This window comes from Oenanthe melanoleuca, chromosome 4 (assembly GCF_029582105.1).
Source record: "Oenanthe melanoleuca isolate GR-GAL-2019-014 chromosome 4, OMel1.0, whole genome shotgun sequence".
Classification (NCBI taxonomy): Eukaryota; Metazoa; Chordata; class Aves; order Passeriformes; family Muscicapidae; genus Oenanthe; species Oenanthe melanoleuca.
In genome coordinates, this window is record NC_079337.1 from 9,476,557 (window position 1) to 9,494,698 (window position 18,142).

General features: G+C 37.9%; 1 protein-coding gene across 1 annotated transcript in view; it reads left to right on the forward strand.

Annotated features, from left to right (window-relative positions):
- The window catches only part of NAA15 (N-alpha-acetyltransferase 15, NatA auxiliary subunit), a 34,246-nt gene extending 21,398 nt beyond the window's left edge, over window positions 1-12,848 (forward strand). The window contains exons 13-20 of the mRNA XM_056489599.1: window positions 1,395-1,523; window positions 3,928-4,141; window positions 4,931-5,124; window positions 7,217-7,325; window positions 7,705-7,803; window positions 8,515-8,658; window positions 9,102-9,199; window positions 11,379-12,848. Coding sequence (XP_056345574.1) covers window positions 1,395-1,523; window positions 3,928-4,141; window positions 4,931-5,124; window positions 7,217-7,325; window positions 7,705-7,803; window positions 8,515-8,658; window positions 9,102-9,199; window positions 11,379-11,579 — 1,188 coding nt within the window. The 3' untranslated portion in view covers window positions 11,580-12,848. The remainder of the gene's footprint in view (window positions 1-1,394; window positions 1,524-3,927; window positions 4,142-4,930; window positions 5,125-7,216; window positions 7,326-7,704; window positions 7,804-8,514; window positions 8,659-9,101; window positions 9,200-11,378) is intronic.
- Window positions 12,849-18,142: the final 5,294 nt, after the last annotated feature.

Here is an 18,142-nt window from a genome sequence, read left to right on the forward strand (position 1 = left end):
CACTTTTTGTCCCTGCAGTAACCCCATTTTGGTAGGTTTGATAGTCACACAGGTTAGTTACTTTTTAAAATGTACTTGTTTGATACTGTTCTTTCATAACTGCAAGTCCAAACAGCTCAGTGCAGTCTCTCCAGACTATTTGTCAAATGACAGTTTTGGAATATTGGCAGTGCCATTTGTGTGTTGTCTATGGGAGACAGACAACAAGCTGTTGGGATCTACCTGCAAAAGTAAAGCCTTTTCTGTTTGTCCCATTTTCTCCTCTCTTAAGGAGCAGGAGAAACCTGGAATGTAAGGTAGATTGAACAGAGAGAAGGGGGAGTGGTGTTTATAAAGGAAATCTGAAGGATCTTGTGAAATGCAGGCTATGTGCAGGCAGACATGAGGGGAAGTTCTGTTTTATATATGCTTGTATGCTTTATGTGGGAGTTTTGATGCAAACCCACTACGACTTTAGGTTAATTTGATTGGTAAATTAATTTAATTTGGTTGATTAATTTGACCAATTGACACCTCAATGCCTTAAACAGCTCTAAGATGATGTTGAAAGGAAAGCATGCCAGCTACCCAAAACTGAACTTGAAAAATATAATTTGGTGATGTTTCTCTTTAGAATCTTATTTATCTTCATTTGGTCTTGTCTCGTGCTCAAGTACAGGCTTCTTAATTAAAAAAACAATAATTAGAGGAGTCCTAGATTAAGCATAATGAAAATAGAACTGACACTTTTTCCTTATTTTTAGTTGCCTAAATCAGGCAACTAAACACTGTCTTTCTCTTTCATTGTTATGTCCTATGGATCTGTGCAAGTATATGTAAGTATCAGATTTGAGAGGCAACTGTAATCCCCTTTTTTGAACCAGGTGTTAACAGTATTCCTTCTTGCTATTCCTCTCTACTACTGATTGCATTAGAAGTAATCATCTATTACTGCTACTGTGAGGATGCTTAGCTCAATCATCAGTTCTCTGGAAGATGCAGATGGAAGTTTTAGTTGGGGGGAATCCTGCAGGATTTCCTGCAGGTTTCAGTGTCTTCTTGTGGGCTAGGACTTTTCTGCCATTTTTTCTGTGCTACAATGTGTTATTTGTGTGCACACAGTATTAAAAACACTGAATGAAGGTCTCTCCTAAACTAAAGATGAGGAACTGTCACAGTGAAATAGTCACTGCCTGGCTCTTTGTGTCTTTCTGACTCTTCCAATAGGTATAACAAAATTTTTAATTAATCAACAAAGCTAGTAAATTTTAACTGTGGCATTTCTAACTTTCAAGACTCCAGTTCTGAGATTTAGCATTCTTTATTGTGCTTTTAATTAGGATAAGATAAAAGAAATGTCAGGTGATGGATCAAATGAAATTTATTTTTTGTGTAATGCTATTTTTTGCTTTTAGGAAGGAACCTCTGCAGTAGAGAACCTTAATGAAATGCAGTGCATGTGGTTTCAGACAGAATGTGCACAAGCCTACAAGGCAATGAACAAATTTGGAGAAGCACTTAAGAAATGCCATGAAATTGAGAGAGTACGTATTCAACTCAACTGCTTAGGTTGGAAAACACTGGTTTAAGTGTACTGTGCTGGTATGTTACTTTTCTGAGCAGTAAGGGTGCATTTCATGTAGTTTCTGGAGAGATTTCATGTTGGTTACTAGCAAGTTTGTATAGTTGCATTTCCTTCTAGAAGTGCCATTGTAAACTGTGTATTGTGAAAAGATTTTATTAAGTTACTTGAAGACCCAGATGAGACAGAAAACTGTCAAAAATAATCTTACTTCTGGCAGTATGCATAAGAAGTGAGTATTCAGGTACATACTAACAGTATGTGAACTTTAAGTCCAAAAATAAGTGGATGAGCTGACAAGCCCATCCTTAAAGTAAAGGACTGGTGTCAATTACTATTAAGGCAGTGGTTTAGAGGTACACAATAAATGTTACTGTCTTCTCATTAAAAAAAAAGCTACCGTTTAAAAGAAGCTATTGCAAAGATAAAGATTTCTTAAAATAGAAATTTTATTAAAAAAGGGGAATACTTGCACATTAAATGTAGATATCCATAGTGAGGTAAACAACAAAACTTGAATGCACAGCTTTAAAAAGAAGCAGGTATGGGTTTGGTTTTTTAAAGCACATTAAAGTCTATAAAAAAGACCAGACAGCTGAGGGTGTAAAACAAGTGTTGAAAGAGAAGAACTTAATAGGAAGCTGTGCCTCTTTGCCAGTAGAGAGGTGTTAGGAGATTTCAGCACTGCTGCTTTTCTGCAAGAAGGACTCAGCTCCAGAATATTCTCTGATTTGAAAAAAGTGATGTAAAATTATCAGAGTAACCTGGCCTAGTGAAAATGTGCCTGCCTATGGCAGAGGGTTGGAAATAGATGATCATTAAGGTTCCTTCCAACCCACAACATTTTGTGACTTGCCAGGACCATGTTTTGTATGCACAAATCCTTTAAATAAATAAGTGTGAGATTATTTTGAGTAAGAAAAATTGGTCCTGTAAAATTGTCTTGGGTACCAGAAAAGGTCAGCAAATGAAGTGATAACTTAGGCTGCCCAAAAAGTATTTCTGAGGATTTAAGTCATTATGTTTAATTTATTTATTGGATTAATTGATTGAAGATGTAATAAAGTTCAATAATAAGATAAGCAAATTTATGTTGAATTCAGAAACCATCAACAATTCTTTTGTAAGAAAAAGCTGTGCCTTCTAAATCTTTTAGAGAGGCCAGTTATGTGGAAGGGACAGTCTAGTTAGTGAAATGTATTCTGGTTTTTAGAAGCACTTTTGATCTCATACTTCATACCATAAAGGATCTAAACTGTCTTAGAAAAAGTAGGGGAGTTGATCTCATGTGTTTAATAGCTGATTCATGGCTGGGAACACAGAGTAGGAGCAAATAATCAGCTTTTGCAAGAAAAGGAGTTTATCATGAAGATTACTAAGGCGTGTCTATAGAGTCTTCATTATTGCATCAATAAATGATCACAGGAACAGACTGAATACTGCAAGGGCAGCACCTGCTCTGTCTCAGTACTAAATGATTAAGCAGCCCATGAAATGTGATGTTCAACAGTGTAGTCAGTGACAAATTCTCTGCCTATGCATAAGTGGTAAAAGGTTTTAGAATAATTATTGCTGATCAGGAATCCTGATACCATTAGAGATAATGCTGCAAAAACTTCTGTGCTGGTGTGGAGCAGCAGTCAAAAGGACACGTGAGCAATTAAAACTCCAGAGGTAGTACTTTTCTTCCATTATGTGAATCTGTCACACTGTTTATATCTGGAGTGTCACACCTTCTTAAAAATGTGCTAGTAAAACACCTGCTGTGGGGTAACTTCCAAAGGAGGCTGCAATTAGCTTGTTGTGCTTACTCTTCTATCCTGAGCTTTGACAAACAAAGCTGAGTTTAGGATAAAGCTATATGAGATCATAAATACTTGGAGAAGGTCAAGAGGGGAATGACTTTTTGCTGCTTCTCAAGCAAAACAGGGACACTGGATGGTGTGGAAAGCAGAGCTTGAACAAAAGAAAGTACTTGCCCACATCATGTCTGATTTAAGTGGGGAATTCATTGCCATAGTATTTAGTGGAAATTAAACTTAAAGTTTTGCATTAAAAAAAAACTAGAGCAATTCATATAAAAAACTCGTCAAATTATGTTTAAATAAAATGACTGTAAAACCTTAGTTAAACTGGAAATTCTCAGAGGTAGTTACTTTTAAGAGACTGAAATTGGTGTGTTTTGGTTCTAGGCTAAGATGCCTTCTGTCCTTTTCACCATGACTTTATTTTTGGGGGGTTTTGTTAATGCTTGTAATAGTTAGGCTGTATTTGTCAAGCAGTAGGCTTTTACTAAATCATTATTTTGAAAAGTTAGCATCTCTGTGTTAATACTTGCTAAATAATGTTGTGTTTCATTGTGACAGCATTTTGTAGAAATCACAGATGACCAGTTTGACTTCCATACTTACTGTATGAGGAAGATCACCCTTAGGTCTTACGTGGACTTGTTAAAACTAGAAGATGTGCTTCGACAACATCCCTTCTACTTCAAAGCTGCACGGATTGCCATAGAGATCTACCTGAAACTCCATGATAATCCCTTAACAGATGAGAATAAAGAGCACGAGGCTGATACAGGTATTCAACCCTCAGGGTTTATTCAGCATGCAGTTTCACTAATTAGTGGGTATTTTAGGGAGGTCTAGCATTCGTTATGGTTGTCTGCACAACTCAAAGTAGGCAATTTGCAGCTTGGACTGCATGGTAAAGTAGGTGTTCTGCTGGAAGTTAAAGTAATGTATGCTTTTGTTGTGGTTATTATAAAACAATGATGGTTGTAGTGAGAGCTGTAACTCTTAAGTACAAATGTTTGTGTTATGGAATGACTCCAAAAACATGAATTTTCATGGTTGGTGCATGGAATAGGAGATTAAAGCAGATGTGCTTGGTAGTAGCTCTTTCTAAGCATTTTATCAGTGTGCAGAAATTTCACTAGGTAGCAACTTAAATTTTATCATCTCTTGCTTCTGATGTTAAAAAAAAATAACATTTAAATAATCTAATTTTTTTCGTCCCATTTCTGATTTGCAAGCAGCTTAAGCAGATAAGGCTTGGGGCACCTCAAATGGTGCAATAGAGGATCCTTCAAGAGAGAATCCTTTAAGTGGAATTTGTCAAGTTTTAGTATTTTTCATCTCATTAAACTACTGTTTTAATTTCTGCCCCCTCATTCCACTAAGGAATTTGTGAATTATGAAGCATCAGCATAGGCTAGAAAATAATCTATCCATACTAAATAAGCTTTTACAAAGGTAATGACATCATTAGTAGACATGATTTTTAAAAAGTGATGTTGTCTGACAGCTGCTTGATGCTGTTAATACTAGACATCATTGTTGTGTGGTTTTGTCCTTTGTGTCTGTACAGCAAATATGTCTGATAAGGAGCTAAAGAAGCTACGAAATAAGCAGAGAAGAGCCCAGAAGAAGGCACAACTGGAGGAGGAGAAGAAAAATGCTGAGAAGGAGAAACAACAGAGGAATCAGAAAAAGAAGAAAGATGATGATGATGAAGAAATTGGAGGACCGAAAGAGGAACTTATCCCTGAGAAACTGGCAAAGGTGCTTACCAATGTAAAAATGAAATCTTAGAAATTTCTAGAGAAGTTGCAGTGAGCACACATAAAATTTAAAAGCCATTCAAATAACTTGTTTATTATTCTGGTATGGCATCTCTTCACAGGCAGCATTTAAAAAAAAAATTAATTTCTAGGGCTAGTTTGTTAGATACAGTGTCAGTAGTGTGGAAATCACAGGTTTTGTGCCTAGTTCTCAAAGGCAGTAATTGAAGTCATAAACATTTGCTACATGTGGAATTATCTCCATGTGTCTACTGCACTAACTTGTTGATTATACCCTGTTTCTAGTTGGTCGTGTGGAAGTCTTTCTATCCTGTATGTAAGGTGATTATCATTCACTCTTTTATGCCCCCTGATAATCTTTTGTTTGCATAGTCAGCCTGTGAAAAAGGAGACATGGAAGTGCTGAATGCTTTAACAAGATTTGTTTGCATATATTTTGAATGGGGAAAAAAGGAATAAAGAAGCTGTAGTAGTAAATAGCAGACTAGACTGAGATGGATTTAGAGATCTGGATTAAAAAATATAGAGAGATAAAAGGGAGGTGACCCAGAATTTTAGCAGAAGTTATAGGTATAAGGAGCAGGAAAACACTCCAAAAATATGAGGGAAAGATAAAATTATAGAGACTGGAAAAAATAATTTATAGTAATAGTAGTATAGATTGCAAGTCTTTATAGAACCAGTATTCTGGGTCTGCATTCATACTATTCACACTGAAATGAGTTGTATTTGCTCTTGAGGGGATATTTGAAAGTTGAGTCAGTGAACTTCACTCTGTAGCCAGGAAACAAGTGACTTGTTTTATAACTTATTAAATAACTTGTTAACTAGTTATTATGAATATTGTTGATATTTCCATTGCTTAGTTCACTGGTTGCAAGGAGCAGAATTGTAGTGCTAGGCAAAATGGAAGTGGAACAGCATGTGCTGAAACTGAGCTCTGTAGTAGAGGGATGTCATGGGGATAGCCATGAAAAGTCTAGCCAGTCCCCAAGATAAGGAATAGTTGCAGATGTATAATGCATTCCTGCAGATCTAGTTATGTCTTTAATGTGCATATGTTAGTATAATATAATTCTGAATTCAATATCACAAGCATGATATAGACACTTCCAAATGCAGTTGGTGCTAAACCCAGTTTTGACAGAGTTGGTCACTTGCAAATAGTTTTCCTGAATCAGCTGCCCCAAGACTTGTTTGGATATGTATCTTTGGCACTAAAGGCATGGCTTTAAAATGGGATTTTATAGGTTCCAAATAGTTTATGTGGACAGTGTGTATGTAAAATCAGCAGCACATAGAAGTAATGTGTTTTTAGGACAAGTGCTGTAATTATATTTAGCAGGTGTCCATTGTGATCTTCAACTCAAGTTATTTGCAACAAAGTGTATCACTTCAACGTTGCTGAATGGGTATTGGCACACAACAAGATTTGTATTTGCTTCTTAGAGAGTAGTTTCTGTTAATAAAAAATAATTAAGGACAACAGACAGTTCTTGTTTCAGTAATCCCAAACCCCTGTGTGCAAGATATCTGTCTCTAAAGAGCCCTTGCACAGAATTAATTTGTGTGAAAGCTGTCCATTTACTGGCTAAGATCAGGAGACCTTTTCAAATATCTAATGACTTCCAGCTTGCTGTTGGTATTTTGGCTGGGACTGTCACTATGACCTGGCAGCTTTCAGGAACCTGTCTGAAGCTCATGTGAGCAGAATGTCATGAGTGTTTATCAGTCATTTGCCATCATCTCAGGCCTATGTATGTAGGTTGGTGTGGGCAGCCACACTGTCCTTTTCAGGCTCAGCTCCAGTTGTGTTCACTATTGGTGTTTGATAGAAGGAAAAGATCTGTCTCTCTATAGCAAAACAAGATTTGTAGCCATCATAAAGCAAATATTTTGGACTTCTCAGTTTGTGTTTAGGCATTGAGTGAAAGTTGCAAAATTTGTAACAGAAGAGGTTCTAAGCATCTTATGGCACTACCTTGGGAGAGTAACTCTGAGTCAGGAATTGCTGGTTTTTGTTGTTGTAGTTAACTTTGACTTAGTTGTATGTCACTTCCTTGAATCTGTAGGTTGAAGCACCTTTGGAAGAAGCCATTAAATTTTTAACACCCCTGAAGAATTTAGTGAAGAACAAAATAGAGACTCATCTTTTTGCCTTTGAGATTTATTTTCGAAAAGGTAGGTGAGAACACTTAATGAAAGAAAGCAATTTGTGAATTGTAGAGGTATATATTGAAACTTAAGCCTGTCCCATCATGACACAAAACTTTTCACTGCACCAACTCCTCAGCAATGAGCAGTTTGTGAAAACCAAAGTTTGAACATTTGATGATTATCCACTTAATTCACTGGTTAAATAGATGAATGTTATTAAAAAAAGCTTTTGCTTTTTTTTTTTTTTTAGCTGAGCACACTCAGCTGTAAATTCTTCTGATCATTCTAATTCCAAACATTACTCCTGTAACACAATGCAATGAGTTCCTACCACAGGTTTTTTAACATTTGTCAACACTTTTTTTTTTTTTTTTTTTTTTTTTTTTTTTTTTTTTTTTTCCAGAGAAGTTCCTTCTGATGCTTCAGTCTGTGAAGAGAGCCTTTGCTATTGATTCTAGTCATCCTTGGCTTCATGAGTGTATGATTCATCTCTTCAGCAGTGGTATGTATTTGGTAGGACTCCATTTGTGTACACTGCCAGGTGATGCCAAACCTGCAGTCGCTGATTTTTAGCACAGTTAATTCAAAATATTTAAACCAAAATATTTAAAGCTTTTAAAACAACTGATTCATGCTAAAAGTAAGCATGGTTATTATGACGGCATCTGGATTTAGTTTAGGAGTCTTTCCAGTATTGCTGAGAATTTTTAAAACTCTGAGCAGGATGTGAAGCCTGAAAGGGAGAGGCAGTGAAGAAATGGAAACTGCATGCAGAGTGAGGGTTGTGGCTTCTCAGCTGACAGCCTGTGTCAGCATGCAAGGAGAGGGCTTAGAATTCTGTCCTTGTTGGTAAAACTTGGAATAATTCTCTCCCTTCCTGTGCCCCAAAGGTGACCCTTTCTCATGGGGGCTACAGAGTACACACTTAAGAACAGACCTGTATGACATTAACCTTTAAGCCTAATAGGTTTTAATTAGTAAGGGGGAGAGTATATTAATGTAAAAAACTTTGGCTTTTTCTAAGCATCATTTAAGTGCTGCAGTTAAGCTTCTTCTAACAACATCCAGTATTTACCTTTTCAAATTTCAGCTATCTTCCTTTGAGATACTTTCCAATTATATTAATAATGTAAACATGAAAAATTTAAAATAGATACATAAATCATATTTTGTTGTGATTACCTGTGCTCACCTCAATTTTTTTTTCCAACAGTATCTGAAAGCAAGGATCTGCCTGATGCTGTTAGAACAGTGTTAAACCAAGAAATGAATCGGCTTTTTGGAGCAACTAATCCAAAGAACTTCAATGAAGCTTTCCTTAAAAGAAACTATGACTCACTGCCACATAGGTTATCAGGTATTTTGCCTTTCTCCTTGTTCTGCCCTAGTCTTCTGCATTTTCTGTGCTTCCCTGGCAGTGGTATCTCAGTATCAGCCCCAGTGATGCAACAATCACTTCTTCACTCTGGAGTGCTTTTCTTCTCTGTGTTTTTCTGACAACGTGATTGCTAGGTTGTCTCTGGTTTTCTTTAATTTTGTCTTTGTGCTGCTGAAATGCAAATGTTGGGACCTCTGCCCTATTGATTCTAATTTGTGCAGAATGCTTGTTTTAATGTTTTGTTTGGAGCTTCCCTTCTACCTTCTTGGGTGTCAAACTTTATGTTCCAAATTGGTTCCATTATGAAATACTGCTGGAGAGTTCAGTCCCCCCTCTTCCTCACGTTACCGCTAATTTATGTTTGTATATAAGATGGTTTTGGTAATCCACTGGGTGATTAGTTTTATTTTTATCTCCTGTAGCTGCCAAAATGATGTACTATTTAGATCCTTCCAGTCAGAAGAGGGCAGTGGAACTGGCAATGACCCTGGATGAATCCCTTATTAACAGAAATCTTCAGGTAACATATTTATAAATTGTATACAACTTCTCTTTTTTCTGTGGAAGCTTTAAGCAAATTTTAGAGGTAAGAGGGAGATGAAATCATTGCTGTGCCTTTTGGTAAAGAGGTTCAGTTGTGAGACAAAGGGGTGTCAGGTTCATCCCAGTTGAAATACTTAATATCTTTTTTGCACATTTAATTTAGTTTTGTGATAATATGAAAACAGCAGCATCAGAAACTATATTATTCCTACAGGTAAGGGAAAAATTTAAGAAGCTTGAGAGAATTCACAAGACAAAAGAAAAGGTGATAGTTTGTCTGAGCTTTGGTTGCACACAGGCAGCTGCTCACAAGAAGAGCAGTGGTGCAGACTCTGGGAAGGTTTTCCATGCTCAACTTTCTCCAAGCTGTGGGAATTACCATAGGTTTAATAAAAGTTGCATTTGCACAGTTTTGCCTTAGAGTGTAGTTAAGTGAAAAGCTCACCAATTTGTGAGTCTGTGTTCCATTCTGGTGGTCATGGAATAATCTCCCTGTGACACTGCCTCCGTGTCCCTTTCCCCATTCCCCTGCTTTCATCTGGGAAGACTTGTCAGTTCTGACTTGCAATTTACAGTAATCTGTGCACTCAGTTATTTAGATCTATTGTGAGTAAATTTGGTAAATGTTTACTTTAAAATTATTCTTTTGTAGACAAAAAATTGGATTGTCCAAAAAACATCTCTTAGGAAATATAATGGGTTCAATAGAACTTTAATTTTGAAGGGTTTTTGATTCATAGAAGAATTTTTGGACCAGGCAGAGGGAAGAAAAAGAGACCATAAAGGACAATTTGCCTTGATTTGTAGACTTGTTTAGGATGTTGAAAATCCAGATCCTTTCTTTATTCTAGCTGTTGTGGTATGGGATGCAAACTCATGTCTTTTATATTCAAAGTACGTATTTAGCAATTTTGCATAAACTTGTCTTGTTTGGATGTTGGTTTTTGGCTTTGGGTTTTCTTACTGCTTGAGTCGTCTCAAAGAGCTTAATCTAGTTTTTCAATAGATTTAAAAAACAAAAATTAATTTGACTTGTAAGTGGGATGCTGGGAATTTGACTGGGGAAAGATTAAGTGTAACCAAAAATGCTTGGTTGTTTCGGAGGTTCAAACTTGGTAAGACAAGAAGATTTTACCAACTCAGCAGTGCATAAACATCCTGTAAAGTACATTGTGATAAAACTGAAAATTTGAATTTAAACATGTTTGGTGCCAACATTAAGGAAGAGTTGGACTTCTACTGAACTTCTAGATGAGAAATAGAAGGTACCCTAAAAATGGAGAATCTGGAGAAGTCTAGGTGTTTGTTGAAAGGCATTTTTGTGTGCAAAGAGATCAAATTTATTACACTTCATTGTAGTGAAGACCAGCTGTCTCAGTGCACACTGCAGGCATAAAGCCAGATATATTTGACCTTTGGTGGATGCCAGTATTACAAAGAGCAAATGTGAGGAAAAGGGGTCGTTGAGGAGAGCTCCATAATCCTACAGCAGGAGGGACAGAGCAGTTAATCCCAGTACGCAGGAGAAATAATAACTACTAAATGTCAGAGGAGCAGGAGAAGCCTGCACACAGCCATGGGCAGGTGTTAAATGCAGCCAGGCTTTAGAGGGGCTCAGTAGGTTGGTTTCTCATGTTTGGAATGCAGGCTGAAAAAAATTCCACAGCAAATCTCCTTTTCTACTTCTAAATCATGAACAACAATGGACAGGAAACTGCATATATCTGAGAAACCTGATAATATCAGAGGAATTTGATTTGATTGAAAGCTATATTATGTGTTGCTGAAATGGTCAGTGTGTCCCAAGAATAGTGGGGTTCTTGGTTGCCAATTAGCAAGAGTAACTTTTTTTTTTTCAGGAAAATAAGAAAGAAGAGACAAATTAGTATTTAATTTTATAGTCAAGATTTCTAGCTGTGTATTAGATCCCTTTTTAAACTGTATTATTTCAAATCAGACTACACTGGTATTTCATGCTGTGTTTAGTTAAAATGTCATTTGATGTTGATGTCCTTGGAGCATGTTTGTGGCAGAAATACTTTTTTAAATTTGTCTTGTGAGATTATCCTTATCTCAGACAGTGGAACTGTGTTGTGAGTGTTCAGCTGAAAGTTTAAGAAACCATAACACTTTTTTTTATTTTTCTCTTTAATTAGACTTGTATGGAGGTATTAGAAGCTTTATGTGACGGTAGCCTTGGAGACTGTAAAGAAGCATCTGAAACTTACAGAGCAAATTGTCATAAGCTTTTCCCTTATGCTTTGGCTTTCATGCCCCCTGGATATGAAGAGGATATGAAGATCACAGTTAATGGAGATAGTTCTGCAGAACCTGAAGAACTGGCCAATGAAATATGAACAACTTTATTGGAAAAAAATGACGTTGGACCATATCTGGTGTATAATATTTTTGTCACGCACCTGCTGAATTGTTCTAACTTACACAAAGAACAGAAGGAAAAAAAACCCCGTTGCCTTCAAATAGTTTTACTTTTTTTTTTTTATCCTGCTGACAAAGTATATATATAAAAAATATCTAACATATTACTGGTTATAGGTTGTTTGGTTTCTTAAAAAATTAAAAGCTGCTAAAATTGAAAAAAAAAAAAGGAAAAAATAAACAACCCTTTTCCTCACCTACCCATCCATGTTTTTAAACTAATTTATATGAGACCTGGAGGTGTGTAGCCCTCAGAGCAGGTGTGTGGCAGAAATATTAACTTTAAATTTGTCTTGTGAGATTACTGTTATCTCAGACAGCAAAACTGCTGTTTTAGCACTGGATTCTTTCACTGAGCACAAAGAGTTGATGGGGCTTTAGCATCTGACTGATTTTGATACGGGGGATGATTGTGTCCATAGGAAGTACGCAATGTGAATCAGAATATACAGAGAAACCTGCAACATACTTGCTATGTTGGGGTGCTTGGACATACGGATATCAACCAGAATTAAGAAACATAGTGTGTTCAATAAGCTTGTTGTGTCTCTGAAATTCACTGTACACGATCAGTTCGGTGTTCTTGCACCACAGTTTTTACCTGAAGGAACCAGTTAAAAATGGTCTCTCTTGGAATCAAACTTGGGGTGGGGAGAGGAGAATCAACATTGCTGTTCTTGAGATGAACCTATCAGTGTAGGTTGGCCAAACTTTTTAAAACTGTAATGCAAGAACCAAATAAAATTATGCACTGTGATGTGGCACCAGTTAGAAAGATCGCATGCATTTTTCACGTAGAGTGAAAACAAAATGAGAACATACTATGGCTTGAAGTTGCAAAGAGGAAAACTCCTGACTACCATTTTGACTGATCAAGAGACTAATAGATTAAAACCTCAGCAGGCCTTGTTCACGTTATGCAGAAAAAAAAAAAAAGTGCTGCAGTTTAGATACCTCTGGAACTTTTCCACAGTGTCACAGGTTTGTAATACTTGAAGCCCTACATTTCTAAGACTATATTTCTTGCTCAGTTGTTTCAGGCAAGCCCAAGACTTTGTAACTTTTAAGGGGCCCAAGATTTTTTTTTCAATAACAGACCAGCTTCTTATTCCTGCAGTTACAGATGTAATTTCCTTTGTCAAACATAAGGTACCAAATATAATGCAATAAAACGTTTTGAAAAACAACTGTGTGAATATTTAAACCAATCTATGTTGTTGTACTTTGACAGTGAATGGGTTTGCTGGAGTGCAGCTCAGGGCTGGCTTACTGTGCTGTCCAGTCATGCTAACAATGTCACTGCTGATGGGTGGTCATTGAGTATAAAGTGCAAATGCATTCTATGTAAATACTGAATGTCTGGGAAGTCCTATAACACGATGCTTTGCTTTTAAATCCACCAGTGTTAGGATGAATTTTGTTTTCCAAGTCAAGCTTCAGTCTACAAGTCTACTGTGTTAATAATATAGATAAGTGCTCAAATGTTTTCTTTTGTAGGCTCAACATATAAAACAGAGCAGAAATAAACTACAGCTTACAAAGTGAGTGCCTTCTTTGCTGCAGGAGTTCAGTTACAGAGTATCTGTTGTGTGGATACACAGCCTTCCTCTTCCACATAATGGAATTCAGTGATTGACATGTACAGTTAAGAGATCCCAGGAGACTTACTGGGGTTTGTAGTTTTCTAACTGTCACAACAACAGGCTTTTGTTTGTTGTGTCTTCAGCTCCACTTTCTTTTCTTGGTTAGCCTTTGTGTACATTTGCAGTGTAGTTCCCCTCAGAAGTGTGAGTTGCTGTTTTTGTATATTTAACCTAATGGGCTTTTAGGGACTAGAATACCTACAGAGCCTTTAACTGACTCTGGCATTGATGTCTTGATCTCAGTTGTTTCTGCAGCCTGAGATACTTTGACTGCATGTCTTCTGCAACTCTGGAGATGGTTCAGTCTTGCCTGCACAAGCTGTGAGCTTTTGGCCTTGCCTCTTGAGTATTGCTGCCCCTTTCCTGGCTGCTGATGCTTAAACTGGAGGCAGATGAGTGTTCACTTGTTACAGATTGTGAATTTCATCAAGCAGATTTTTTTTTTCCAAATATGGGGGCTTTGCTGCCTATAAATGGGATTATTTCCTTTTTCACTGCCTGTTTTTGCATTGAAATGGATGAACTAAAAGCTGGAAGTTAATTATCTTTAATTGTGCAAATGGGGAAAAGAATGCTTCAATGGGCCTTCTAGAAGTCTCCATCTACACATCTGTTTTGGTTTCCCTAAAGACACTTCATAACCTTGCTGAAAGGCATCCACACTGCTTCAGAGATGGTGCTTTGGATTAAAGAGTTTACTCATCCCCTCCCAGAAGACTGCAAGCCCAGGACAGAAAACTACACCAAGAGTTTGCCTGAAGATGGAGGTTCTTTAATTGGCAAAGATTTTGTTATTCCTTCATCTTCACATCTGTCCTGTTAGATTCAAGGCTGACTTCTGAGGAAGAGCTTTTAAGAGCTGGAAATGAAGTTGAAATCCAGTGCAATGAGTCTTTGGTAGTGCAGAGTGCTGTGCTGCAGTGGAAGCTTTCCTTTATATGCTGAGATCCAAAATTGTAATCACTGCTGCTTGGCTGCCAAAGCAGGTGAGCAGGGAATGCAGTTGTGGCCAGGGACCTAGAGCACTGGCATGATACAATTTGGTTTGATTCTTCATGATTTTCACTGGACAAGGAGGATTTCATCATCATTGGAGGCACTGGTCATGACATGTGATACGGGTATCTTTCCTGGGAGAAAAAAAAAATCAGACAATAAATTTTTCCTAGATAAGAGATGGTGGACATGAAGCAATGCCAGAGTTAGATGTGGGCTTAAATTGTAGAGAACTGGGAGCTGTGGTTTTCCCTGTGATGGTGGGTGAGGTACTTGCTTCTTCCATGTAGAGACCGAAGCATGCAGGCACATGTGTGAACAAGCAGGTAAAATAGCCTCAAACTTACCTATTTAGTAATTAATTTCTTTGCATATTAAATGCCTTAAAAGCTACATTTGACTTTTTTTTTTTTTTTTTTCCTTCTGTAGAGGTCTTAATATTTGCATGTTCATAGAGGGAAGGCTTGTCCTGATGCCTGCTATGTCAGCCAGAGCACAGAGGGAAGTTTGTCACCCAGGTTTTCCCCTAGCATGGAGAGCAAATTCCAAGTTTCCAAGAGAGCTCTCTAGGGCTAGATGAGGTGTTTATGATCAGCCTGTTAAATCTTCCTTTAGCATTTGGATTTTCCATGTCTGGAGGTGCTGCAGCTCTAACAGTAGACCCTGGATGTTGGTGTAGCAACTCACAGATTGTGTTTTCCCTGTAGGAAAACACCCCTGAGGGCAGGGGAGATCAGGCCTGAGGAGCCAGAGGTGCAAATACAATTTCATTATTGTGTGAGCAAGAGAAATAAGAAGGCTCAAGGTCTCTGTCTAATGTGATGCCCTTGGGGGTTGGAGCAATGTGCCATCATGCCTGCAGCATTCACATGTTGTTGCCACAGTTCTGTTTTGGGCATGTACCACTAATGCCAACAAAACCACTTGATACCATAATCCAACTCAATAGATCCAGATAAAAATTTTATTTTTCTCGTTTTGTGATTACTTTAACTGCATTTCTAAGTGTTCTGTGCAGAATATCTAACTAGCTTTGAAATCTTTTCCCTTAAGGAATTTTGCTTTACAAATGCCATTTTTACCTAAGTGTAATGTAAAATAGCTTGAACTATGTGGAAGTCCCAAGTTACACTCGTGTGATAACACAATGCTTTGGGGTCCTGTGAAGGAAAACAGTGCAAATGTAGTGTAATTAGTTGTACCACTAATTGATTTGAGCTGTCTATAAGTTCATTAATGAGAGGTCAAGTTTCAGTTGGAGGAAAGTGGTTGCTGAGCTTAGGGAAAGCCTCTTGCTTCCAGGAGCCTTCCAGTTAAAAACTGTCCTGGGATGGGATGAGGTGAGGCACAAAGGGTAAATGCTTTTACAAAACTTCTGGCCATGTCATCATGATTATACTTCCTGGAAATTAAAGCTGCAATCTGCAAACACTAATTTTAATGGCTGTGTTGGGCAGAGACACTTTCCAGGAACACAGAGGCAGCAGTGGGAATGGCAAGGAGCAACTGATAGAGCAGCTCATCAAAAGAAGAGTTAAGTGAGTTATAAGGAGGTGGCATAATAGAAATTCCATTTTTGATTAAATATAAAATAGCTTTCTTTTTACTAGGAAGATGAGTGAAGCTGTAAATACTATAAATGCAGTCTTCTCATGCCAAGGAAGATGTAAATGTGTATTCCTTCTGGAGTGGTACAAGCAAAACCAGTAGTATGTTGACAAAGACTCTAGCTTTGTATGTTAGTCTTCATGTGAATTGTGGCAGAAAACTGGGAGGACAAAATTTGTCCACTTTACGAGAGACAATATCAAAGAGTTTGTAATAGTGCAAGAGAAATGTTGCTACAAAATCCAAAGCATCTTAGAATAGCTTCCCTAAGATGTTTGTTTTCATTTAAAAGTGTTAAACTTGCTAACTGTTCATAATGAAAGACAAAGAAGTACTTTCACAAAATATTTCTGCCTGGCACTGCCCATTCAATATCTACCTCTACTAGTCCTAGTCTAGCTTGGCTACTGCATAATTTTAGCCATTTAGCATAAAACATATGAAAAAGTGTCATTTACCTGGTCAGTGAATGTATGATGATGGATAACATTTAGTTTTAAACTGTAATGCAATAAACCACAAAGTTAGTGATTAAATCCTGATGTTGGTTCAGTGCAGCAGCATATTTATTGTTTCATTGCTGATCCGTTAAAAAAAAATCGTAATTATGGACTCCACCAAGTTACTTGCAATTGTACTGGGATTTGCTTTCCCTTCCAGCCTTCCTAACTGGTTAACAATGTTGTAAAGTGTTTTTATGCTCTTCTCTGGTGGTAGTAAATATCAAAACTAGCAGGAAGCCAATCAAAGAATAAAAATGCTGAGTTCTGTTTGTAATTGAGTACTAGTGTTTCCTTGTAGGGTTCAGCGTCCTCCAGCTTTGTAATAAAGGATCCCTCGGCCAGTTCCATTAATTCCCCTTGTCTTCTTCCAGGCTGATGAGCTGTTAATGGGGGTGCTGCTCTCAAAAAAGGAAAAAGGTCAGTAGGGAAAGGCTGTGACTCCCTTTGGAGTCAGGCTGGAAAAGAACCACCTTGGCAAGGGAGTGTCTGTCCTGCCCAGAAATTAACTTTATGTACAACAAAAAACATCCTTTGCTCTCTTGGGCTACAAAGAGCCAATATGGGGATTTGGATAAATGGGTGTTCAGAGACAAGCTGAATGCAGAAGCATTTGCTGTTTTCCTCAGATACGATTTTTGGGGACTAAATAAAACAAGGCTTCTCTTCCCCACCCATAAACCCTCCTGATCCCAAAGTTTTTCTGATTCAGTGTCCCAGAGTTTGTTGCTATTTCAATCAATTAGCATGCAAAATAATACGATAATGCTGACAAACTGTAGTAAAAGTAGCCAAGCAGTCTGCTGACACAGCAATATAGGAACCTATAGTGTGTTGTGCACCTGGCATTTCAGATTACCTAGAAAAAAATGCTTGTTAAGGACTGTATGTAATGAATTACAGCTCTGATTGACCCTGTCTGCAGGGAGCACTTGCAGGGTGTGTGGTTGTGGATGCCTGCAGGGAAGGTGGGTGTGATGCTGAAGTGATGACAGCAATATCCTCATATTTCCCTTTGGATGGGAAAGGGGAGCTTGTTGCAGGAAGGGCTCCTTTGCACAGATTGTGAAAACCACCCCTGAAAAACAGCATCCCTTCCTTATCCATGTCCTCATAACTTCATTGCTCTGTGGGAGGGAAAGGGCATTTGTGCTGGGAAACTGCCTGCCTTGAACTTTTCATAACTTGAAACTGCCCCCTTCCATTCCTGGGAACAGCTCTTTGTGATTTGAAGCACAGAAGGTCTGTGAGGAGCCAAGGCAGCCTGGCAGATAAGGCATTATTTTATCTGCATAAATATCTCAGTTTTGGCTTCCCATCAGTACCCCTCCATTCCATCAGGTATAAAAGATCTTCCCACCTTGTCACTATGTTTCTGGAATCTGTTCTGAAGGCCCTGTGTGCAGTAGCAGAAAGACAACAGCTCTCTGTGGCCCCTCTTGTCCCTCAAAATGCAGGAGTGCATGCAAAGTGCCCTTTGTTCCAAATCTGCCTTCATGGAGCGAGCCCAAGGGATGTGTAAATGCTCTTTACTCAGAGGAAATAAAGGGGGAGCAATGATGTGGCTGTTGAGTGGATTGTGCAGCAAGACAGGCATTTCCATGGTAAGTGCAAGTGGTGGGTTTGTGGGAGCTCTTTCAGTGTCTGGTATTTTCTCCTGAACTTCCCAAAACCAAAATCCAAGGCCTCCTTCTTTTAAGAGGACCACAGAGATATTCCTGAAAGTAGCAACAG